At 44.6% G+C, this 26,400-nt stretch overlaps 1 protein-coding gene across 1 annotated transcript in view; it reads left to right on the top strand.

Moving 5' to 3' along the window:
- LOC311100256 (synaptic vesicle glycoprotein 2C-like) overlaps positions 1-26,400 on the top strand; it is a gene marked incomplete at both ends in the record, with an annotated part of 52,953 nt that overhangs the window by 22,126 nt on the left and 4,427 nt on the right. Inside the window, 7 exons of the mRNA XM_084141099.1 lie at positions 12,131-12,311; positions 15,283-15,434; positions 23,960-24,093; positions 24,196-24,285; positions 24,817-24,927; positions 25,067-25,155; positions 26,227-26,391. Coding sequence (XP_083997225.1) covers positions 12,131-12,311; positions 15,283-15,434; positions 23,960-24,093; positions 24,196-24,285; positions 24,817-24,927; positions 25,067-25,155; positions 26,227-26,391 — 922 coding nt within the window. The remainder of the gene's footprint in view (positions 1-12,130; positions 12,312-15,282; positions 15,435-23,959; positions 24,094-24,195; positions 24,286-24,816; positions 24,928-25,066; positions 25,156-26,226; positions 26,392-26,400) is intronic.

The following is a 26,400-nucleotide window of genomic DNA, read 5'->3' as shown; positions in this document are numbered from 1 at the left end:
TACATAAGTAATATTGAATTGTGTTTGGTTGACAACGCAACCAAATATCAACATTTAAAGTAGATGTATCTACTGCATGGATAGTTCCATCTGAGCCACTGACTTAATCCCATATTTGTACTTTTATTTTTGGTTGAATTGGAGATGTGAGTCCGACATATAATTAGTTAACTTGTCGACAAGTTAAGAGGCTATTTATTGTATTTCAAAAGTAATATTGAAAATGCTCATCCAACCAAGTATCAACATTTGAAGGAGATGTATCTTCTGCTTGGCTAGTTTAATTCCAGTTTGTCTACAAATTAATAATTGAAATGTTGGATTCACGTATCCATCTGAACCAAAAATCTAAGTTAAAGTTAAATCAAATCAAATCAAACTTTAAATGCACTTTAAATAAAGTTTGATTTGATTTAGTCGTAGGGTGGCAGGTAGCCTAGCAGTTAAGAGCGTTGGGCCAGTAACTGAAAGGTTGCTGGTTCAAATCCTAGAGGCGACTAGGTGAAAAATCTGCCATGTACCCTTGAGCAAGGCACTTAATCATAATTACTCCTGTAAGTTGCTCTGGATAAGAGTGTCTGCTAAATGTTGTCCTATTCTTTAACTTAGATTTTGGGTTGAGATGGAGATGGGAATCCAACATAATACTTATTAATTTGTAGACAAACTGGAATTAATGTCAGACACTAAATATCATACAATTTTAAATCAACCAGACCTTGAAACCCACGGCCGGCCCGCTCATTAGGCAGCAACTCCAACAACAACACATAAAACCTCACATAATTTTGCCCCAAAACAATGACAATTGCTTTCAACCAGTGGCATAAGGGCTTTTTAGGCGAGCGTTGATGCTGCCCTGTGACAAGCAGTGCTGTTGGAGAGACGCATCGCTGTGGCGCTCCACCAACATTCTGTCCAAAAAATCATCTAACATAAATCATGTAGCAAATATAGGATACTGTAGAAAGAGTATGTGGCCTTTTCTGTAGCCTACAGGCTGGAGATAATACAATGTATGACAATGTAATGAGATGGACACTTTTTACATCATGCAGGTTTCATCCGATCAAATAGCCTAACCAATCAAATAAAAAATGCGGTGTCATGTTAACAAACAACATATCTTAAAAACAGGACAGGTCAAAGTAAAATTAACAATATCGAATGGACAATCACAACTGTTGTCCAGGAGTTTTACCCCATTGTCATGATCAGTGATTTCAAGTTTGTATCTGTAAATTATTGACAAGCTGATCATAGCGAAAAAGAAAATACTTCTGCAATTTCCGCTGTGTAAACACTTTGCAAATAGGCTCACAATAACTCCTGGTAAAGTTGGGTAGCTGATATTCAGAGCTTAAATAGCCAAATTGATTAGTCACAGGAATCAGGACTAATAAAGCCAATGCAACAGCCTGTTTTACAAATGGTGGGCCAACCACATGGATGGGCATTCATAAAATTCCATTGTGGGCCAACATGGTAGGCTACACCCAAGTAAGCAAGAGCTGACGTCTTTTGGATGTCTTGTTTTGGTGTTTTATAAACGATAGGCTTACCACGTAGATGGGCATTCATAACATTAAATTTCAGGCAACACTGTAGGCTACACCTCAGTAAGCATGGGCCGACGTCGACGTCTTTTGGATGTTTATTTTGGTGCAGTTCGGTCCGGCCTTGATCTGAACCAATCATAGACGTCTAGGTTTGGTTCAGATTTTCTCCGGTCTGGACCAGCCTTTATTTGGCCCAAACATAGACGTCTATAAAATACGTCTTTGTCTCCCGAGTGGCGCAGTGGTCTAAGGCACTGCATCGCAGTGCTAGCTGTGCCACTAGAGATCCTGGTTCGCATCCAGGCTCTGTCGTAGCCGGCCGTGACCGTGAGACCCATGGGGCGGTGCACAATTGGCCCAGCGTTGTCCAGGGTAGGGGAGGGAATGGCTGGCAGGGTTGTAGCTCAGTTGGTAGAGCATGGCGTTTGCAACGCCAGGGTTGTGGGTTCGATTCCCACGGGGGGCCAGTATGAAAAATATAATGTATGCACTCACTAACTGTAAGTCGCTCTGGATAAGAGCGACTACTAAAATGTAAAATGTATTTTCAACTTTCATTCAGAAAAAAAAATGAGCCTGATTTCAACATCCACAAAATACATATTATGAACGCCTGGAAAATACCTATTTTTAACATCCGGAAAATTTGTATTTTCAGAACTGAAAATGAACCTGATTTCAACGTCCGGAAAGTACGTATTTTCAACGTTCCGGAAAAGATACCTTTTCAACGTCCTGGAAACTATGTATTTTAAACATACGTAAAATAGGTATTTTCACCTTTCATTCAGAACCTAAATTGAACCTAACTTCAACGTCTGGAAAATACGTCTTTTATACGTCTTTTCAACATCATCTTGCTTACTGGGACTATTCTAGTTTTGCAGGGGCACATTTTTTGGTCTCACCTAGGGCTGCAGAATGGAAAGGGCCTATGTATTGTCCATTTTTTTTATGAATCCTGGGTTGAATTGAAACAATAGCGATTGATGACTTTGCAAATGCTATATAGGCCTAAATAGCATCATTGATGGTATGAGTGATAAAGTAAGGTCACATTTCATTTGCTTTGTTAAGCCGATCCTTTGGAATGACTTCGATAGCAACAGTGCATTTATTTAGTTTTTAAGTGGAGATCTCTCAACATTTATTCTCATGATAGCACATTGGTAATTGTCAGTGACAAGTATCATAGCTAAGAAGGGCTTGGTTAAAACCCTGGATGGGAGACCAAAAGATAGCTGTAGATAGATCAACTTAGCGTTGAAGAGCTGACGTTATTTTAAAGATACAAATTCAACATATTTTATCCAAGGTTTGTCTATGTTGAAATTTGGTTACCATGATGACATGATGTTGAAATTTCACCCTCAAAACAGCAGTTGATAATATTTTTCAAATCCAAGCTATTTTCCACTTAGATTCCACGTCACAATACATTGACAAAAATTAAGTTGAAACAATGTTGATTCAACCAGTTTGTGCTGAGATACAGAGAAACTGGTGCATTAACCAGACCTCTTCAATCACAGACCAAACTCTTTAGGTGCACTGTGTGTGTGTGTGTGTGTATGTGTGGAGGCCTTGGGGCCTTGAAATAGCCCTCTGGTGCAGTGTAGGTCTTAAAGCCCTGCCTCATAATGGCTCTGTATGAAGGTCATCCACACTGTTAGTGGAGAAGGGCTCCTAATTGACTGTCTGGTTGAGGAGCGAGAGAGAGAGAGAGAGAGAGATGGGGGTTGGAAGAGAGAGAGAAGTCAGAGAGAGAGAGAGAGAGGGAGAGAGAGAGAGGGAGAGAGAGAGAGGAGAGAGAGAGAGAGAGAGAGAGAGAGAGAGAGAGAGAGAGAGAGAGAGAGAGAGAGAGAGAGAGAGAGAGAGAGAGAGCAAGGGAAGACAGGAAAAAAAGGATAGAAAGAGTCACACAGACTTTCGACCAGGCCCAGCCCAGGCCAGGGGTCTCACTCCAAGGGTATTGTTTACTAAGCGTTTGCTCTCTAGCATTTCCGATTCAGACACATTTTATAGTTCTGCAATAGCTGTTCAGAGACGAAGGGAGGCATGATTGACTCCAACGAGAAAACACTGCAGCTTTTCTTTTTCCTGCTTTCTTTCATTGTCTCTAACCATTCCCACCCCTCTCTCTTTCAAATCAAATCAAATCAAATGTTATTGGTCACATGCGCCGAATACAACAGGTGCAGACATTACAGTGAAATGCTTACTTACAGCCCTTAACCAACAGTGCATTTATTTTAACAAAAAAAGTAAAAATAAAACAACAACAAAAAAAGTGTTGAGAAAAAAAGAGCAGAAGTAAAATAAAATAACAGTAGGGAGGCTATATATACAGGGGGGTACCGGTGCAGAGTCAATGTGCGGGGGCACCGGCTAGTTGAGATAATTGAAGTAATATGTACATGTGGGTAGAGTTAAAGTGACTATGCATAAATAATTAACAGAGTAGCAGCAGCGTAAAAAGGATGGGGTGGGGGGGCAGTGCAAATAGTCCGGGTAGCCATGATTAGCTGTTCAGGAGTCTTATGGCTTGGGGGTAAAAGCTGTTGAGAAGTCTTTTGGACCTAGACTTGGCACTCCGGTACCGCTTGCCGTGCGGTAGCAGGGAGAACAGTCTATGACTAGGGTGGCTGGAGTCTTTGACAATTTTGAGGGCCTTCCTCTGACACCGCCTGGTATAGAGGTCCTGGATGGCAGGAAGCTTGGCCCCAGTGATGTACTGGGCCGTACGCACTACCCTCTGTAGTGCCTTGCAGTCGGAGGCCAAGCAGTTGCCATACCAGGCGGTGATGCAACCAGTCAGGATGCTCTCGATGGTGCAGCTGTAGAATTTTTTGAGGATCTGAGGACCCATGCCAAATCTTTTCAGTCTCCTGAGGGGGAATAGGCTTTGTCATGACCTCTTCACGACTGTCTTGGTGTGTTTGGACCATGATAGTTCATTGGTGATGTGGACACCAAGGAACTTGAAGCTCTCAACCTGTTCCACTACAGCCCCGTCGATGAGAATGGGGGCGTGCTCAGTCCTCTTTTTTTTCCTGTAGTCCACAATCATCTCCTTTGTCTTGGTCACGTTGAGGGAGAGGTTGTTGTCCTGGCACCACACGGCCAGGTCTCTGACCTCCTCCCTATAGGCTGTCTCATCGTTGTCTGTGATCAGGCCTACCACTGTTGTGTCGTCTGCAAACTTAATGATGGTGTTGGAGTCGTGCCTGGCCATGCAGTCATGGGTGAACAGAGAGTACAGGAGGGGACTGAGCACGCACCCCTGAGGGGCCCCCGTGTTGAGGATCAGTGTGGCAGATGTGTTGTTACCTACCCTTACCACCTGGGGGCGGCCCGTCAGGAAGTCCAGGATCCAGTTGCAGAGGGAGGTGTTTAGTCCCAGGATCCTTAGCTTAGTGATGAGCTTAGAGGGCACTATGGGGTTGAATGCTGAGCTGTAGTCAATGAATAGCATTCTCACGTAGGTGTTCCTCTTGTCCAGGTGGGAAAGGGCAGTGTGGAGTGCAATAGAGATTGCATCATCTGTGGATCTGTTGGGGCGGTATGCAAATTGGAGTGGGTCTAGGGTTTCTGGGATAATGCTGTTGATGTGAGCCATGACCAGCCTTTCAAAGCACTTCATGGCTACAGACGTCAGTGCTACGGGTCGGTAGTCATTTAGGCAGGTTATCTTAGAGTCCTTGGGCACGGGGACTATGGTGGTCTGCTTGAAACATGTTGGTATTACAGACTCAGTCAGGGACATGTTGAAAATGTCAGTGAAGACACTTGCCAGTTGGTCAGCACATGCTCGGAGTACACGTCCTGGTAATCCGTCTGGCCCTGCGGCCTTGTGAATGTTGACCTGCTTAAAAGTCTTACTCACATCGGCTACGGAGAGCGTGATCACATAGTCATCCGGAACAGCTGGTGCTCTCATGCATGCTTCAGTGTTGCTTGCCTCGAAGCGAGCATAGAAGTGGTTTAGCTCGTCTGGTAGGCTTGTGTCACTGGGCAGCTCGCGGCAGTGCTTCCCTTTGTAGTCTGTAATAGTTTTCAAGCCCTGCCACATCCGACGAGCGTCAGAGCCAGTGTAGTACGATTCAATCTTAGCCCTGTATTGACTCTTTGCCTGTTTGATGGTTCGTCGGAGGGCATAGCGGGATTTCTTATAACCGTCCGGGTTAGAGTCCCGTTCCTTGAAGGCGGCAGCTCTACCCTTTAGCTCAGTGCGGATGTTTCCTGTAATCCATGGCTTCTGGTTGGGGTATGTACGTACGGTCACTGTGGGGACGACATCATCGATGCACTTATTGATGAAGCCAGTGACCGATGTGGTGTACTCCTCAATGCTGTCTGAAGAATCCCGGAACATGTTCCAGTCTGTGCTAGCAAAACAGTCCTGTAGCTTAGCATCTGCGTCATCTGACCACTTTTTTATTAACCGAGTCACTGGTGCTTCCTGCTTTAGTTTTTGCTAATAAGCAGGAATCAGGAGGATAGAGTTATGGTCAGATTTGCCAAATGGAGGGCGAGGGAGAGCTTTGTATGCGTCTCTGTGTGTGGAGTAAAGGTGGTCTAGAGTTTTTTTTCCTCTGGTTGCACATTTAACATGCTGGTAGAAATTAGGTAGAACGGATTTAAGTTTCCCTGCATTAAAGTCCCCGGCCACTAGGAGCGCTGCATCTGGATGAGCGTTTTCCTGTTGATTTATGGCCTTGTACAACTCATTCAGTGCAATCTTAATGCCAGCATTGGTTTGTGGTGGTAAATAGACAGCTATGAAAAATATAGATGAAAACTCTCTTGGTAAATAGTGTGGTCTACAGCTTATCATAAGATACTCTACCTCAGGCGAGCAAAACCTAGAGACTTCCTTAGTATTTGATTTTGTGCACCAGCTGTTGTTTACAAATATACACAGACCGCCACCCCTTGTCTTACCGGAGTCAGCCGTTCTATCCTGCCGATGTAGGGTATAGCCCGCTAGCTGTATGTTATCATTGTCGTCGTTCAGCCACGACTTGGTGAAACATTGGATATTACAGTTTTTAATGTCCCGTTGGTAGGATAACCGTAATCTTAGGTCATCCAATTTGTTATCCAGTGATTGAAGATTGGCTAATAGGATTGATGGAAGAGGCAGTTTACTCGCTCGCCGTCGGATCCTTACAAGGCACCCCGATCTACGTCCACGATATCTCCGTCTCTTCCTCACGCGAATGACGGGGATTTGGGCCTTGTCGGGTGTCTGCATGATATCCTTTGCCGCCGCCTCGTTGAAGAAAAAATCTTCGTCCAATACGAGGTGAGTAATCGCTGTCCTGATATCCAGAAGCTCTTTTTGGTTATAAAAGACGATGGCAGAAACATTATGTACAAAATAAATTACAAATAACGCGGAAAAGCACACATAATAGTACAAATGGTTAGAGGGCTGTAAAACGGCAGCCATCTTCTCCGGCGCTGTTCAGACAGGGGGATGTTACCTCCCACTATGTACCCCTTTTATCTCTTACTCTTACTCTTTTTATCCCATGTCCTCTTCATTACATCCCCCTCTCTGTGTCTCACTGCTATTAAGGGATTGTGATGGTGAGATATTATTGTGAGGTAGTATAATCTCTATAGTATTCTCTCTGCAGTTTAGTCATGCTTAGCTGGCTCATTTAAACCCACTCGACTGAGGAGAACAGAGAGGAGGAGGAAGAGGATGAGGAGGAGAGAGCCGGAGACTACGGTTGAGTCTGCCTCCCTACAAAACACTCCGACACACTTCAAATCTCTCCTTCTCTCCTCCTGTCTTCACTCCATCAATCCTCCTCGCCCTCCATCTATCTTCTCTGTGTTCTGTTGAAGGTTTGACTCAGGGTTAGTGGATAGACACAGCAGGGGTCAGGAGAGCATGATTGGAGGTTTATGTGTCTGTGTGTGCGTGTGTCTGTGTGTGTATTAATCAACACAATGGGGTGATAAATTGGCTGAGCTGGATCCTGAGGTCAACTAATTAAAGCATCCAGGGACAGAGCACCAACGCTGTGTGTGTGTCTGTGTGTGTCTTTGTGTGTGTGTGAAATGTATGGGTTAAACTGAAAAAACTAACAGACACAAACCAGCTCACAGTCTGATGTCAAGTGTTCTGTCCACCCTGGCCTGCCCCCTCATGTCAGTAGACTGGTGAAGACTGCGGGCTGCAGGCAGGCAGGAGGCAGGATACTGATACAAGTGTCGCCTCCTGATAATGGACTGCTTTGTTCCCTGACAGGCCTCCTATCTCTCTCTGTGTGTGTGCGTGCGTGTGTGTGTGTGTGTGTGTGTGTGTGTGTGTGTGTGTGTGTGTGCGTGCCTGCGTTCGTGCGTGCATGTGTGTGTAAAACTGGCATTTTCTCAAATGAATCAAAATAGACTGAACCAAAATATAAATGCAAAATGTAAAGTGTTCGTCCCATGTTTCATGAGCTGAAATAAAAGATCCAAGAAATGTTCCATATGCACAGAAAGCTTATTTCGCTCAAATTTTGTGCACAAATTTGTTTACATCCCTGTTAGTGAGCATTTCTCCTTTGCCAAGATAATCCATCCACCTGACAGGTGTGGCATAACAAGAAGCCGATTAAACAGCATGATTATTACACAGGTGAACCTTGTGCTGGGGACAATAAAAGGCCACTCTAAAATGTGCAGTTTTGTCACACAACACAATACCATAGATGTATCAAGTTTTGAGGGAGAGTGCAATTGGCATGCTGACTGCAGGAATGTCCACCAGAGCTGTTGCCAGAGAATTTAATGTAATTGTTCATACCATAAGCCGCCTCCAACGTCGTTTTAGAGAATTTGGCAGTAAGTCCAACCGGCCTCACAACCCCAGACCACATGTAACCACGCCAGCCCAGGACCCCCACATCCGGCTTCTTCACCTGCGGGATGGTCTGAGACCAGCCACCTGGACAGCTGATGAAACTCTGGGTTTGCACAACAGAATAATTTCTGCACAAACTGTCAGAATCCGTCTCAGTGAAGCTCATCTGCGTGCTCGTTGTCCTCACCAGGGTCTTGACCTGACTGCAGTTCGGCGTGGTAACTGTCTTCAGTGGGCAAATACTCACCTTCGGTGGCCACTGGCATGCTGGAGAAGTGTGCTCTTCACGGATGAATCCCAGTTTCAACTGTTCCGGGCAGATGGCGTCGTGTGGGCGAACGGTTTGGTGATGTCAACGTTGTGAACAGAGTGCCCCATGGTGGTGGTGGGGTTATGGTATTGGCAGGCATAAACTACGGACAACGAACATAATTCAATTTTATCGATGGCAATTTGAATGCACAGAGATACCGTGACGAGATCCTGAGGCCCATTGTCATGCCATTCATCCACTGCAATTCCCTTATGTTTTAGCATGATAATGCACGGCCCAATGTTGCAAGGATCTGTACACAATTCCTGGAAGCTGAAAATGTCCCAGTTCTTCCATGGCCTGCATACTCACCAGACTGCTCACTCATCACCCATTGAGCATGTTTGGGATGCTCTCAATTGACATGTATGACAGCGTGTTCAAGTTCCTGCCAATATCCAGCAACTTCGCACAGCCATTGAAGAGGAGTGGGACAACATTCCCCAGGCCACAATCAACAGCCTGATCAACTCTATGACAAATGGTGGTCACACCAGAGACTGTCTGATTTTGTGATCCATGCCCCTACCTTTTTTTAAGGTATCTGTGACCAACAGATGCATATCTGTATTCCCCATCATGTGAAATCCATAGATTAGGGCCAAACATCAACCTCAGGGGATTCCCTGAATCTTGAGGGAATCCCCAAAGAACCCCTGGAATGTACCCAATGTTCCAGTTCCGGAATTACTCAGCTGTTTCTCTCTGCTGTCGGCCTTCTCTCCTCTTCTCCTCTCCTTCTCTCCTCTTCTCCTCTCCACTTATCCTCTCATCCGTGCTGAGAGTGTAGTGGCGAGGAGCGTAGCGTGGACGGGGAATTATGCTTACACATAAGAGCTAATTACCATAGAGACAAACCCACCATGCCTCTCCCCGCTTGACGCTTACTGCTTTCATCTCGTCTGGTGGAGATAGCAGCAGCAGCAGCAGCTAAAGTTGAGAAGTATTCCCTCTGGGTTTGAGGCAGAGCTGCACACTGTACCGTACCGTTGGAGAGGAGAGAAAAGATAGACAGTCTGCAGAAATATCTCTCTAAAGTCTATGATTAGTTTCTATTTCAATTAGACTAAATGCAGCTTTATTTGATGAATACTTACTACGCAGTCGTTTGTTATGGAAGTCAACTTCTTTTACAGCAGTTCCGGGAAACTGTGTTTGTGTGTCTGTGTATGAATCACATTGGTTAGATGTGAGGGTAAGGGTTAAAGACTGGGGTGTCACTGAGGGAACGTCTCAAGTGACACCCTATTTTGCCCCAGGAAAAAGGAATATGGTGTATCATTTGGGATGCAGTCTGAGGTTCTACTACACCCTGACCCCTGGTTGAACCCTACTATGCCCTCCCCTCTCCTCCTATCCACTCTTCCCTCCTCCCCACCCCAACCTCCCCTCTTCCCAATCATTTATGACTGATACCAGCCCAGCTGTGCTGAGTCATAAAGTCAATTAGGTGTTGTTAGCTGATACCATCTCCCTGGACTGTTTCTACATGTGTGTGTCATGTGTGTGATATATGCCTCTAGCTTTGTGTATATGCTGCCCTCTGACTCTAAATGATAGTGTTAAGAGCACAGCCCTAAAGCGATTATTATAGTGTCATTATAGACTACAGGTCGTTTGTTAGTTACTTAAGTGTATATCTCATTGAGCGTAGTATTAAGGGTATTCTTCTGACTCGGTTTAGAATTGTTTAACAACAATAACAATTTCAGAGTACAATAACAACAATAACAATTTCTCAGTCTGTAGCTACTCTTAATTTGATAGTGCTGCCAGTGTAGAGTGTATGATGTCCCATAGTTTCTGTTATAGACTCTACTGTCTGTTGTCACCAATAATGAAGAAGTGTCTCTCACCGTCCTGTCTGTATGTCTCGATAAGGCCCTCTACCTTCAGCCTATCTGTCCCATCACCTCCACGAGACCAAGGGAACACAGAAGAGAGGAAAACAGAGAGGGGCTCTGGGCTCTGGGCTTCCCGGCAATGATGGGGCACAGCGTCTGTGAACGATCGCCTCTCCCCACAAACAAACATTAGCATTTTTATTAGCATATCTAGACACTGGCTGAGTGAAGTGATTATTTACTGCCCCCCCCCCCCCACCCCACTTGGGACTGGAAGAGAGATCACGCTTGCTTCTTGTGGAAAAACAACCTTATCTGATAGTTTATAGGTCAGTGTTGTGGTATAAAATGCTCACTTATCAAACGCTGTGGTCAGAACATAGTATCGTTGAAGTTCAGTTACTGTTGAGGCTTCCATAGTGAAGTTCAGTTATTGTTGAGGCTTCCATTGTGAGGTTCAGTTAGTGTTGAGGCTTCCATAGTGAGGCTCAGTTAGTGTTGAGGCTTCCATAGTGAGGTTCAGTTAGTGTTGAGGCGTCCATAGTGAGGTTCAGTTAGTGTTGAGGCTTCCATAGTGAGGTTCAGTTAGTGTTGAGGCTTCCATAGTGAGGTTCAGTTAGTGTTGAGGCTTCCATAGTGAGGTTCAGTTAGTGTTGAGGCGTCCATAGTGAGGTTCAGTTAGTGTTGAGGCTTCCATAGTGAGGTTCAGTTAGTGTTGAGGCTTCCATAGTGAGGTTCAGTTAGTGTTGAGGCGTCCATAGTGAGGTTCAGTTAGTGTTGAGGCTTCCATAGTGAGGTTCAGTTAGTGTTGAGGCTTCCATAGTGAGGTTCAGTTAGTGTTGAGGCTTCCATAGTGAGGTTCAGTTAGTGTTGAGGCGTCCATAGTGAGGTTCAGTTAGTGTTTAGGCTTCCATAGTGAGGTTCAGTTAGTGTTTAGGCTTCCATAGTGAGGTTCAGTTAGTGTTGTAACTTCATGGCTGCCTGTGTGTTCTTTATTAGGTTTGTCTGTCTGCAGGTCCCCAGGCAAATCAGATCGATTGGATCTCTGACCCTTCAGTTGTTTATCAATGACTGGGAAATGACAGGCCTGGTTAAATCACATCACTCTTTCTGCTCTGGACTCTACTAAGACAGTCAGACATGCAGCGATACTGATACAGTTACTGTGTGTGAGACACACCGGCTTCTCTGTGTGTGTGTGTGTGTGTGTGTGTGTCCTCCCTAGTCAGCAGTTTGCCTGAAAAGCCATTTTGGTCCAGATGGTTCAGATCATTTTCAAGTGCTGCAAAATCTGCCCTTGAGCAAGGCACTGAACCCTAATTGCTCCTGTAAGTTGCTCTGGATAAGAGCATCTAAATGACAAAAAAAGAAAAAAAAGAAGTGTCACTTAAAAAGCTAACGCTATATAAAATTAATATTTTTTCTCTCTCCTTCTTTTATCCAACCTTCTAATTCTCTCCCTCCCCCTCTTCTCTCTCCCGCTCTCTATTTCTATCTTCCATTCTCTTTTTTATTTTGATCTCGCTCCTCTCCCTCTCCCCCCTCTCTGCAGGCAGCATAGTGTACCTGGGGATGATGGTGGGGGCATTCTTCTGGGGGGGTCTGTCGGACAAGGTGGGCCGTAAACAGTGTCTGCTTATCGCTATGTCTGTCAACGGCTTCTTCTCCTTCCTCTCCTCCTTCGTCCAGGGGTACGGCATGTTTCTCTTCTGCCGCATGCTCTCCGGCTTCGGGTGAGTGTTGTCCGTTTTGTTCTGTTCTATTATATTCTATTATATTCTACTCTACTCTATTCTAAAATACTCTAACCTTCTCTTCTCTATTGTACTCTACTCTGTTGTGTTCTTTTCTATTAAATTCTACTATACTATACTACACACTTTTATTTTATTCTTTTCTTTTCTATTCTACTCTACTCTATTCTACTCTATTATAGTCCTTTGTAATATGGCTTCCCACTGTCTTGAAGAACAGTTCATTTCCCTTTGCTCTTCCAGAACACCATTAAGTTCTACAGACAGCCCTGTTCTTGAACGCTCTGCTCCACTAAAAGTCTTCCATGATGACATTGTGTTCTACTTGGTTGAGAGTTAGTGGTCTCCCACTCTCACTCTCTGTCGCTCTGTCTCTTATCTCTCTCTCTCTCTCTCTCTCTCTCTCTCTCTCTCTCTCTCTCTCTCTCTCTCTCTCTCTCTCTCTCTCTCTCTCTCTCTCTCTCTTTCTCTCTCTCTCTCTCCCTCCCTATACACTCTTAGAAAAAAAGGTGCTATCTGGAACCCTTTGGAGAACCCTTTGAAGAACCCTTTTTGGTTCCAGGTAGAACTATTTTGAGGTCCATGTAGAACCCTTTCCACAGAGATTTCTACATGGAACCAAAAATAGTTCTAACTGGAACCAAAAAGGGTTCTCCTATGGGGACAGCCGCAGAACCTTTGACAGAATAAATGCCCTTACCTCTTACCTAATACACTCTCTGCATGATTAGCTGGTGATTGTTGCACATGATTATTCATAGCCTGACCTGGCTCTCCGGTGGGTTTACAGTAAAAGTAAATGTAATTGAATCTGAGACAGCCTGTTTTGACCTCAGGGGATTCATAAATCACTGGACTGTTTCTAAAGCAGGGTTTCACTTGGACAGAGCAACACAATAGATTTACACTCAGCTGTGGTAGTACTGTGTGTGTGTGTGTGTGTGTGTGTGTGTGTGTGTGTGTGTGTGTGTGTGTGTGTGTGTGTGTGTGTGTGTGTGTGTGCGTATGTGCATGTGTGCGTGTGTGCGTCAAATCAAATCAAATCAAATGTTATTTGCCAAACGCTCCGAATACAACAGGTGTAGACCTTACAGTGAAATGCTTACTTACAAGCCCTTAACCAACAATGCAGTTAAAAAATAAATTTGTAAAAGTGTTAAGTAAAAAATAGATAAGTAAAAAATAGAAAATAGAAAATAATTAAAGAGCAGCAGTAAAATAAAATAACAGTAGGGAGGCTATATACAGGGGGTACCGGTACAGAGTCAATGTGCGGGGGCACCGGTTAGTCGAGGTAATTGAAGTAATATGTACGTGTGTGTGTGTGAGCGTGCGTGTGTGAGTGTATGTGCGCGCGTGTGTGTGTAAGCATGTGTGTGTGGTGTGTTCGCGCGTGTTCGTGCGTGTGTATCATAGACTTCACCTTACTGCAGCTCGACTCTACCAGTCATACTTATTGCCAGCATACTCTATCTAATACAATACCTGTCTTACTTTTATTTCCATGTCGATTTAAAGACTCTTCTCTCCTTCTCTCCTCATCTCTTTAATAGCCACCAGCTGGTGGTTTCCGCTGCTTGTCAGAGGAATGATATCTACTACCATTTGCATAGAATTGCTACACTTACAGGTAGCTTATACTCACTTCCACTCTATTCTCAATAAGTAACTTTTAGGTTTCCCAGACAAGTCTCAATTTTATTCCCTTCCCAAACAAACCCATCAATAGAGACCCTAACAACAAAAGCAGCAGAAATAGATGGATAAACAGTCAGTGATGGAAAAAGTACCCAATTGTCATACTTGAGGAAAAATCTATATATACCTTAATAGAAAATGACTCAAGTAAAAGTGAAAGTCACCCAGTAAAATACTACTTGAGTAAAAGTATAAAAGTATTTGGTTTTAAATATAGTATCAAAAGTAAATGTAATTGCAAAAATATACTTAAGTATCAAAAGTCAAAGTCAAAGTATAAATCATTTCAAATTCCTTATATTAAGCAAACCAGACGGCACCGGTTTTTTCTTTCTTTCTTTTTTCGGATAGCCAGTGGCACACTCCAACACTCAGACATCATTTATAAACAAAGCATTTGTGTTTATTGAGTCCGCCAGATCAGAGGCAGTAGGGATTACCAGGGATGTTCTCTTGATAAGTGTGTGAATTGGACCATTTTCCTGCATTCAAAATGTAACGAGTACTTTTGGGTGTCAGGGAAAATGTATGGAGTAAAAAGTACATCATTTTCTTTAGGAATGTAGTGAAGTAAAAGTAAAAGTTGTCAAAAATGTAAATAGTAAAGTGTACAGATACCCCAAAAAACAACTTAAGTAGTACTTTAAAGTATGTTTACTTAAGTACTTTACACCACTGTGGATAAATAATAATATATAAATAGTTTGATGTCTGTCGTACTGTGTTGCCAATGGGACCAGATGAAAGGCTGTTTGGCTGCTGACTGCTGGTTCCTCTGGTGGCCTATTGATTTGATCATCCACCAGATCTCTCTCTCTCTCTCTGTCTCTGTCTCTCTCTCTCTCTCTCTCTCTCTCTCTCTCTCTCTCTCTCTCTCTCTCTCTCTCTCTCTCTCTCTCTCTCTCTCTCTCTCTCTCTCTCTCTCTCTCTCTCTCTCTCTCTCTCTCTCTCTCTCTCTCTCTCTCTCTCTCTCTCTCTCTCTCTCTCTCTCTCTCTCTCTCTCGCAACAAAAAAAACATGTATGCACTCACTAACTGTAAGTCGCTCTGGACAAGAGCGTCTGCTAAATGACTAAAATGTAAATGTAAAAATGTTCTGTCTTTCTGTTTCTCTCTCCAGACTTAGTCCCATTACGTTAGATGACAGCAGCCATGTTATTTCCTGAACTGCTCACACAAACTCACACAAACTCACATACAACACCAATGACCAGACATATAGTGCTGACTATATTTCCCATGTCTCCATGCAGGATTGGTGGGGCGGTGCCCATCGTGTTCCCTTACTTTGCTGAGTTCCTGGCAAGGGAGAAGAGAGGAGAGCACCTGAGCTGGCTCTGCATGTTCTGGATGATAGGAGGGATCTACGCCTCGGCCATGGCCTGGCTCATCATACCACACTACGGTGAGTGACTGACAGCCCTGTCCTTCTATCAGGTGCAGGATTATCTGAGTGACACACCTAGTTCACCAATAATAACCATTCTACGGCAAGTTACAACATTTGTCACACGTGATTGACATTAGTATCCTAGAATGGACAAGTATATTTAACAGCAACCAGAGCGAGAGAAGAGGGAAGAAAGGGAGAAAGAGAGGGGATTTGTGTCACGCCCTGGCTCTGGGGACTCTTAAATGTTGAGCCAGGGTGTGGACTTTCTATGTGTGATTTTCTATGTTTTGTTCTAGTTCGTGTTTTCTATGTTGGCCAGGGTGGTTCCTAATCAGAGGCAGCTGATTCTCGTTGTCTCTGATTGGGAACCATACTTAGGCAGCCTGTTGGCACTAGTTATTTGTGGGATCTTGTTCTGTATAGGTTTGTGTTGGTGAACCTTTAGACTTCACATATCGTTTTGTTGTTTTGTTGTTGGTATAAAGTACTCATTAAAAGATGTACGCCTATCACGCTGCGCCTTGGTCCGGTTCCTATAACGATCGTGACAGAAGATCCCACCAAAATAGGACCAAGCAGCGTGTGCAGGAGCAAACGCCGGGTATGGAACAGGAGGTTACTCTGGTAGATGTCCTCCTCGGTTGGGGGAGAATCACAGAGGAGGAGGCCGTCCGCTACCGGAGGGCGATGAGGGAGGATGCCCAGGCAGGAGAGGAGAAGCGGCGCCAACCGGGTCGTCGTCGGACAGGCGAGAGGCAACCCCAATACATTTTTTTGGGGGGGCACACGGCATGGACGACGGGGATGCTGGAGGCAGCTACATGACGTATCGGCGGATTAGGAGAGGAGGCCACCAGGTTTGGGGGGCTGGAAGGGAGGTTGGCGGAGCCTAGAGGTAGAGCAGAGCCAACTCCCCGTACTCAGGCTAGGCAGCGTGAGACTGGGCAGGTTCCGAGTTATGCGGAGCTGCGTACTGTGCCGCGAGTGGTCCGGCACAGTCCTGTACGTCCTGTGCTAGCACCACATACGTGTCGTGCTAAGGTGGGCATGCAGCCAGGACGGAGTGTGCCGGCTCAACGCTCGTGGCCTCCAGTACCCCTCCTCGGTCCCGGATATCCTGCGCCAGTGCCACGTGCTGTAGTGCCAGTACGAGTGCACAGCCCTGTACGTCCTGTGCTGATGCCTCACACAGAGTGTGTAGAAATAGGCATTCAGCCAGGACGGGTTGTGTCAGCTCTTTGCTCCAGACCTCCAGTCCGTCTCCACAGTCCAGTCCGGCCTGTTCCTGCTCCCCGCACCAAGCCAGTGGTGCACGTCGTCAGCCCGGTCCGGCCCGTTCCTGCTCCCCGCACCAAGCCAGTGGTGTGCGTCGCCAGCCCGGTCCGGCCTGTTCCTGCTCCCTGCACCAAGCCTGTGGTGCGCGTCGCCAGCTCGGTCCGGCCCGTTCCTGCTCCCCGCACCAAGCCTGTGGTGCGCGTCGCCAGCCCGGTCCGGCCCGTTCCTGCTCCCCGCACCAAGCCAGTGGTGGGCGTCGACAGCCCGGTCCGGCCTGTTCCTGCTCCCCGCACCAAGCCTGTGGTTCGCGTCGTCAGCCCGGTCCGGCCCGTTCCTGCTCCCCGCACCAAGCCAGTGGTGCGCGTCACCAGCCCGGTCCGGCCTGTTCCTGCTCCCCGCACCAAGCCAGTGGTGCGCGTCGTCAGTCCGGCACAGCCCGTGCCTGCTCCACCGGTGCCTGGTCAGGCACCGGTCAGCTGCTCCACACCGGAGCCTGAGCAATCCGCTCCACCGGTGTCCAGTCCAGCTCCGGCCAGCGGGACCAGACCAGGGGCGCTACGGGGGGGTAGCGAGAGAGTGGTGGTCACGCCCGGAGCCGGATCCGCCTCCGAGGCGGAATGCCCACCCGGCCCCTCCCCAAGTTGTGTTTGGTTGGTGCGGTCGCAGTCCGCGCCTTTGGGTGGGGGTACTGTCACGCCCTGGCTCTGGGGACTCTTAAATGTTGAGCCAGGGTGTGGACTTTCTATGTGTGATTTTCTATGTTTTGTTCTAGTTCGTGTTTTCTATGTTGGCCAGGGTGGTTCCCAATCAGAGGCAGCTGATTCTCGTTGTCTCTGATTGGGAACCATACTTAGGCAGCCTGTTGGCACTAGTTATTTGTGGGATCTTGTTCTGTATAGGTTTGTGTTGGTGAACCTTTAGACTTCACGTATCGTTTTGTTGTTTTGTTGTTGGTATAAAGTACTCATTAAAAGATGTACGCCTATCACGCTGCGCCTTGATCCGGTTCCTATAACGATCGTGACAATTTGAGAAAGAAAGGACAGAATAGAGCAGAGGGCCAACAGTTAGAAGAGAGGAGAGATGGATAGGAATGATAAGAGGAAAAGGAAGGAAAGAGGAGAGAGAGAGAGAGAGAGAGAGAGAGAGAGAGAGAGAGAGAGAGAGAGAGAGAGAGAGAGAGAGAGAGAGAGAGAGAGAGAGAGAGGACAAAGGACAAAGGACAAAGGAGAAAGAGAGACTGGTGAAGAGAGAGAAAAGGAGAGCAAATGAAGAGGAAAGACGAAGGTGGGGGGGGTTGATTGAAGAGGTGTGGTGTATGCATGGTAGTGTATGCAATGTGGTAGGTGTGGGTGTAGGCAGGTGTTGAATTATCAGTGAAGTCATTGATTTACCATAAAAGACTGTTGCGTGCAGAAGATAAAAAAGCACTCGTCATAAAACACACCTTCACACACACACACACACACACACACACACACACACACACACACACACACACACACACACACACACACACACACAGCACACACCGTTAACACCTTTGTCTCTCTGTGTGGAGCAGCCGTGCATGTCTGAAGAAGCCGTGTGCATGTGAAGCAGCCGTGTGTGTGTGAAGCAGCCATGCGTGTGTAATAGGTTCCGCCGCAGTGGACTCGTCATTGACTGCTGCTGGCCAGAGGCTGCAGGACTCCTCCTCCTGGAAAACCTCAGTGTCTGTGTGTGAATGTGTGTTTGCATGTGTGTGTTTGCATGTGTGTTTGCTGAGTTAAGTTGAGGGGCGTGGCATAACCTCACAGCTGTAATGTTTTGTGTGTGAAGTGTGTCTGTGTAGCGCTGCGCATGTCTGTGGTTACTGTATACTGTACACTCCAATTGCAAATAAAAATCTAATCAAAGTTTATTTGTCATGTACACAGATTAGCAGATGTTAAAGGAGTAGTTCACTATTTTACAACATGATGTTAGATGGTTCCTGACCCTGAAAGTAGTCTATGGGCCAGGAGAAACTGTAATTCATGGTTCAGTTTTCTCTGAACAGCCATTGCAAACTTCAGCTAACTTTAGCCAACGCTAGCTAAAATTCAATGGAAGTGATGGTGGGCATGTTATCTTAAAAAAATATATAATGTCCAAATCACCTGAAATCAACTCCATATTTGGTTTGATTATACTTAAAGGTGATTTAGCCTTTTTATTTTTTTACATGCTCACATGCGCCCATCACTTCCATAGATTTCTAGCTAGTGGTGGCTAAAGTTAGCTGAAGTTTGTAATGGCTGTTTAAAGAAAACTGAACCAGGCGCAAAAACTGAAACCCGACCCCAATATTAGAAACAGGTCAATTTGACCCCCCCAATAATATAACATGATGAGTTTGATTGGGGTCGGCTACTGGTTTTATATGGCTTTGCACCACAGTGACTCAGTTTCTAATTTTATGAGGAGGCAGCCAGCCCGATGTATTGCTTTGGTCTGCAGTAACAGTTCAACAGCATGCACTACGCTCTCTCTCTTTCTCTTTGTGGTGTTTGCTGAGCTATATTCACGAGCGTTCCAATGTATAAATGTTTGGAGAGTTTCAAACAACTAAAAGTTCATGAACATTTCATAAATGTATTCCTATGTTATTGTGTAACTAGCGAACTATTGGTGATGAGATAATATTGTGTGAAAAATAGTTTTATACCGAGTGACGCAATGCTAAGTTGGCTATTTTAGCTAGGCTAACGTTAGCTAGCTAGCTAAGCTAGCACCAAAGCACAGATAGACGAATGAGCCAGATGTTTCACTGGATGTATAAATCAGAAGCATCCAGCTGGCATTTCCACCAAATTTGGTGATGAGAGGAAGCCCAGTGGCCAGCAGTGGGAGAAGATGGAGCGAGATGGATTTTGGCTGACATTCTGCTAATTTTCTCATCAACTAAACATTTGATCTCAGTACAGTTTTCTGTTCCCAAAACTAAAATCTATTATGAACAGAGTGGCCTAAGTTTTGTAGACTTTACCCTTTGCCAAAGTTTCTCAAAATTGCATTGTTTAGAAGGAGTGCAAGGGCGAATTGAGTTATTGCCCACGCGCACATCACAGAGTAGGTGTTCCCTGACAAAAATATGTGAATACATGCTAGAATGTGGCAATATGATCTCGCTAGCTCGTGCTTGGCTCTGCCCACCTCCTTGCTTGTTCTGCCCACTATGATTAATTTGCTCCCATTAGAAATGACAGGCTGTGGTCTATCTTGGGTTAGTTGTAAAGATATTTGACCAAAGCCAGCACAGTATCTGGATCTTCCTATTTTTCTTTTCAACTGCAGTTTCAGATGAGCAGCACGCAATGGGTCAGTGTTCACCCTAGTGAAAAAGTAGCTAGTGCCCTTAATGCCAAAGAGGAGAAAAGTGCAGGACAAAGATTTTTGGTGGGAGTGCAGAGGACTGTAAGCTAGCTAGCTAACTACACTGTACAATTCATAATAGACAGGTACTATGTAGTCAGCTTGCTAGCTATAGCTATTGCCAGACAGTAAATAATTAATTTAGCTTATAAAAGTAGAATTTAATTCATGTTAATAAGCTAACACCTTCATTGTTAAGGCCAGCCATTTTTGTCATATCATAATTGTATTTGGTCATATGATTATGGCTGGGTTCAAAGACAGGCAATAGAGTGAGTGAGAGAGAGAACACCGCCCATGTTGAAACATGGATATGACGAACAGGTCACCAGGTGAGAATTTGAGTTATAAAGCACTATCAGTTCAATTCCTCATCTTTGCTGACAGTAATGAAGCAGTTGTTGCCTGCATTCTGATTTCATTTGGATTTCATGGCAGGGGTCAGAGACAGTCAGTAGAGGGAGAGCACCGCCCATGTTTAGGCACAGGGAGAGGACTAGCAGGTCATCAGGTGAGAATTTGGAAATTGAGTTATAAGTCTGGTAAAGCATGTTGCACAGCAATATATGTTGCACACAGGATTGGAACTATTAGTTCAACTCCTCATCTTTGCTGACTCTTGCCCAAGTGCTATAACAAATGTTGTTGCCTGCATTCTGATTTAATTTGGTTGTCATGGAGGTTGAAGACGTGGCTGCGTTCAACAATGACATAAAGCAGATATTGTTATTATAAACTGGTTACCAACATAATTAGAACAGTAAAACATATTTTTTTAGTCTGATATACCACAGCTTTCAGCCAATCAGCATTCAGGGCTGGAACCACCCGGTTTATAATGACTTTTATTGAATGTGTATGTTTGGTGAATGAAAATGTATTTTTGAAATCTATTGCTTGAGCATGACGCCATACACTTGATCCATATTAAAGAGTTATACACTATATATACAAAAGTATGTGGACACCCCTTCAAATTAGTGGCTATTTCAGCCACACCCATTGCTGACAGGTGTATAAAATCAAGCACACAGCCATGCAATCTCCATAGACAAACATTGGCAGTAGAATGCCTTACGGAAGAGCTCAGTGACTTTCAATGTGGCACTGTCATAGGATGCCACCTTTCCAACAAGTCAGTTCGTCCAATTTCTGCCCTGCTAGAGCTGCCCCGGTCAACTGTAAGTGGTGTTATTGTGAAGTGGAAACGTCTAGGAGAAACAACGGCTCAGACTCGAAGTGGTAGGCCACACAAGCTCACAGAACAGGACCGCCGAGTGCTGAAGCGTGTAGCGCATAAAAATGGTCTGTCCTCGGTTGCAACACTCACTACCGAGTTCCAAACTGCCTCTGGAATGCATGGGTGTTTATGTCATGGGCAATGTTGCCGCTAAGCTGCGCGTGTGCGCGGGTGCGCAGCTCCCCTGGGACTGCCGTGCAGAAGAAATATCAGCCTGCGCAGAGAAGCACGAGATTGAACTTCACTCAACTTTCTAGAGTTTTCCCCATTAGTTAACACTATCAAAAAATAAATATACATATATATATATATATATATATATATATATACTATCAACATTACCCTTTACTGTGGGAATTGTGATTGAATCAACGCAATATTAGCCACGTTCAATGCAACATACCAAAACAAAACAAACTATGCAAGAGATTTTGATGTAGGCAGAACGCATCGGAGTAGGATTCTATTGCATTGACAAGCATGACTCAGCCCGTACTCTACACAGACCAGTGCAGCATAACCAATCAGAGCTGTAGTAGGCCTATATGCAAATAGACCATTGCCATATATGGATCTGTGCCATTAATTTTGAACTGGACTGTTTTTACAGCATGAGCGGTTGTGAGTAGATGCGCTTGTTTTGAGATCAAAGCGAGAGCTACATGTAGTGACGTGTGCACATTTGTACATTTGTTCATATCCTTTGCTAGTTATTGAGTTATTAGCCCAGTTATAGAACATTTGTAGTCAGCAATTGGGGAGTGATTGCTTCCTAAAAGAGCACAAAATGTGTGCATTTCTAGACATGAAAAGCGAGTCAGGTAAAGAGCTTTTTTTTGTCTTAAAAGGGCAGTGTTGTATTTTGAGACAAGCTTGAATAAGCTAAGTAGCCGAGAGTAGCATAGTATGCCTGATTCTTTGTAATAATGGAATGGGAATAATTTTGCATTTTTTTATTTTGTAAAGTGGTTTCTTGCATCAAACAACACAACAACATTTTCAGTCATCTCCTTGTCTGAAGGACAAGTGGATAAACAGGTGAATGTCAAGCCCTGCATGTTAGTTTCAAATGTCACATGGAATGTATGCCTACATTGAACACCCCACATTGACTGCTACTGTAGGCTGAACGATAGAACAGCTATTTCCATGTTAAAATGTTATGGGATGCATTTTCTCCATTGTTTTTAATGGTAGGCCACTCTGGTAGGTCTACATTATGATCAAATAGCCACAGTAGCCTACCTGACCACTTTGAAAAATAAGTTAAAACGGGTACAGCCTCAGTGTTCACAGTAAACGTGCGCTGGAAGTTGCACAGAATTTTCACAATGTTCAAGTTTGCGCTCAGCAGACCTGAAATTTGCTCAGTGACAAAACATTTTTGAGGGAACATTGGTCGTGGGCAATGCGCTGAGACCAAGGACACTGCAAGTGTGTATGTGTGTGTGGGAGTGTGGTGTGACAGACATTGTGTTATTCTGCGTAGCGTAGCTCAATAAATCTTGCTGTGTTTGTGTGTGCGTGTGTGTGTATGTGTGTGTGTGTGTGTGTGTGTGTGTGTGTGTGTGTGTGTGTGTGTGTGTGTGTGTGTGTGTGTGTGTGTGTGAGTCAATCAGCCATACCCTCCAGTCCATTATAATTCTCCTAATTAGATTTGTACTGGTAGAGTCTAACGCAGCCCCATTGGATTCACACACACACATACACACACACCAATAACCCTCCAACAGACATGATTTGGTTTACAATACTGTGTGTGGATTTGGTTTACAATACTGTGACATTGCCATAACTCCCCCTTACATCTCTGGCATCCCACTGACATAACCATAGAAATAGAATCCATGGATTGATTATAGTTCTATCCCCCCACACACACACAGTCTGTGACATCATTACAATTTCACCCGACAGCTCTGTGGCTTTCTCCCTCCACCCCAGGGACAAGACAGAATACCACCCACACACTGACTGTAAAATCACCAACTGTCTGCTTGCTGTGTGTTTTTATTTACATTCTGTTCAGGGGATGCTGAATATGTTTTATGTAGGCCTACATTCCTTCCTGTAAGAAAGGGAAGAATAGATATAGAGAAGAAGAGACAGAAAGGAAACAAAGAAAAAGAAAGGAAGAGTGGGAGATAGAGAGGGAGAGGCAGAAAGAGAGAGGGGGGGGGGGGGGGGGGGGGTAGTGTGTGCAATGGCTGCTAACTGAGGCTGCTACCTGAGCTCTTGCGTTGCTATCCTCAGAGATTGCTGTATCAATTAGTCTCACTGAATGCCTCCAATAAGAATTGAACCCAACACTTTGTCTTTCTCTCTTCTTCTCTCTCTCTCTTTCTCTCCCTCTCCCGTTCTCTTCACCATATGGTGTTCTTCAGCCTCTAGTCATTCTCATTACCATCAACACGCTGCATCTCATGTGGAAAATAGAAGTGTGTCTTTCCTCATAAAATACAATAATGAAACAGGTTGATGATTTAAGGGTACTTGGAGGTACTAAGATTTTCAGGCCGTCATACTTTTACTTTTTACAAAAACACATAATATTAGGCATGGAATTTGTGTTGCTCTGCTAATTGTGCTTGTATATGATTGGTGGTTTCTGTTTGTGAGTGTGCAGGTTGGAGTTTCAGTATGGGCTCGGCTTACCAGTTCCACAGTTGGAGAGTGTTTGTGGTGGTGTGTGCTCTGCCCTGTGTGTGTGCTGTCGTAGCACTCACCTTCATACCCGAGAGCCCACGGTTTTTCCTAGAGGTAAGGAGTGTGTGTGTGTGTGTGTGTGTGTGTGTGTGTGTGTGTGTGTGTGTGTGTGTGTGTGTGTGTGTGTGTGTGTGTAACCCTCCTCTCTGTGTTTAGATGGGTAAACATGACGAGGCCTGGATGGTGCTGAAACAGATCCATGACACAAACATGAGGGCCCGTGGAGAACCAGAGAAAGTCTTCACTGTGAGTATACCGTACCTCTCTCTCGCTCTCTCTCTCTCTCTCTCTCTCTCTCTCGTTTCTCACACACTCCTCTCTCTCTCTCTCTCTCTCTCTCTCTCTCTCTCTCTCTCTCTCTCTCTCTCTCTCTCTCTCTCTGTCTGTCTGTCTGTGTGTGTCTGTCTGTCTGTCTGTCTGTATGTCTGTCTGTTTGTCAGTCTCTCTTTCGCTCTCACTCCCTCTCTATCTATCTATCTATCTATCTATCTATCTATCTATCTATCTATCTATCTATCTATCTATCTATCTATCTATCTATCTATCTATCTATCTATCTATCTATCTATCTATCTATCTATCTATCTATCTATCTATCTATCTATCTATCTATCTATCTATCTATCTATCTATCTATCTATCTATCTATCTATCTATCTATCTATCTATCTATCTATCTATCTATCTATCTATCTATCTATCTATCTATCTATCTATCTATCTATCTATCTCTCACAAACACACACACACACACATTGACTGTGTCTACCCCTGTAGGTGAACAGGATAAAGCTTCCCAAGCATCTGGATGAGTTGGTAGAGATGCAGTCAGACTCAGCCAACCCTGTGGCCAAAGTCCTCTTCAGGATCAGGACCGAACTCAGAGGGGTAGGAGTCTGATTTAGTGATGGGTTGGCGCAAAAAAAAAAGATGATATGAAAGCATTTTGATGAATGAATTTATCATTCTCTCTTTCCATCTCTCTCGCTCTCGCTCTCTCTCTCTCTCTCTCATTTACTCTTTATAGATCTGGTTAACGTTCATGAGATGTTTCAACTACCCAGTCAGAGACAACACCATCAAACTGGCCATTGTGTGGTTCACACTGTCTTTTGGGTAAGTTTGTCCCCTTGACTCCACTCTGCTTAGTAAATGAAGGTGTTGAAGTGTTGCTCTTCTCTCAGCAGTACTTATCCCAGTTATCAGTCTGACCCAGATGAGTCTGTGTGTTCATAATGAAGTGTCTGACTCTGAGGTATAGCCAGTGTCTCTCTGATATCCCTGTGATGAATGCTAACACAATAACAGGGAAAGGGATCGCCCATCTATACTGAACAAAAATATAAATGCAACATGCAACAATTTCAAAGATTTTACTGAGTTACAGTTCATAGAAGTAAAAATAAAATAATTAGGCCCTAATCTATGGATTTCACATGACAGGGCAGGGGCGCAGCCATGGGTGGGCCTGGGAGGGTATAGGCCCACCCACTGGGGAGCCAGGCCCAGCCAATCAGAATGAGTTTTTCCCCACAAAATACATAAGTACTCCTCAGCACCCCCCTCCCCCTCCTCAGACGATCCCGTAAGTGAAGAAGCCAGATGTGGTCCTGGGCTGGCGAGGTTACACATGGTCTGCGGTTGTGAGGCCAGTTGTCTCTAAAGTGACGTTGGAGGCGGCTTATGGTAGAGAAATTCACATTCAATTCTCTGGTAACAGCTCTGTTGGACATTCCTGCAGTCAACATGCCAATTGCATGCTCCCTCAACTTGAGACATCTGTGACATTGTGTTGTGGGACAAAACTGCACATTTTAGTGTGGCGTTTTATTGTCTCCAGCACAAGGTGCACCTGTGTAATGATCATGCTGTTTAATCAGCTTCTTGATATGCCACACCTGTCAGGTGGATGGATTATCTTGGCAAAGGAGAAATGATCACTAACAGGGATGTAAACAAATTTGTGCACAAAATTTGAGATAAATAATCTTTTTGTGCATATGGAAAATGTCTGGGATTTTTTTTTTCAGCTCATGAAACATGGGACAAACACTTTACACGTTTCATTTATATTTTTGTTCAGTATAGCTAAAGGAACCACTTAGCATCAATAATACATTGTTCTACTTTTCAAATTAACAAAGTTGAAACAAAACAAGCTACAATTATGTAATTTCCTGTGTGCAGGTACTACGGCCTATCAGTTTGGTTCCCTGATGTCATCCATCACCTTCAGTCTGATGAGTACGCCTCCAGAGTGAAGACTCACAACAACGAACGCATAGAAGACTTCACCTTTAACTTCACACTGGAGAACCAGATACACACCAACGGAGTGTTCATCAACGACAGGTACTGTGT

Source organism: Coregonus lavaretus (genome assembly GCF_964263955.1).
Source record: "Coregonus lavaretus genome assembly, chromosome: 24".
Taxonomy (NCBI): domain Eukaryota; kingdom Metazoa; phylum Chordata; class Actinopteri; order Salmoniformes; family Salmonidae; genus Coregonus; species Coregonus lavaretus.
The sequence above is the reverse complement of the archived record's forward strand: the minus strand, read 5'-3'. Positions and strand labels throughout refer to the sequence as shown.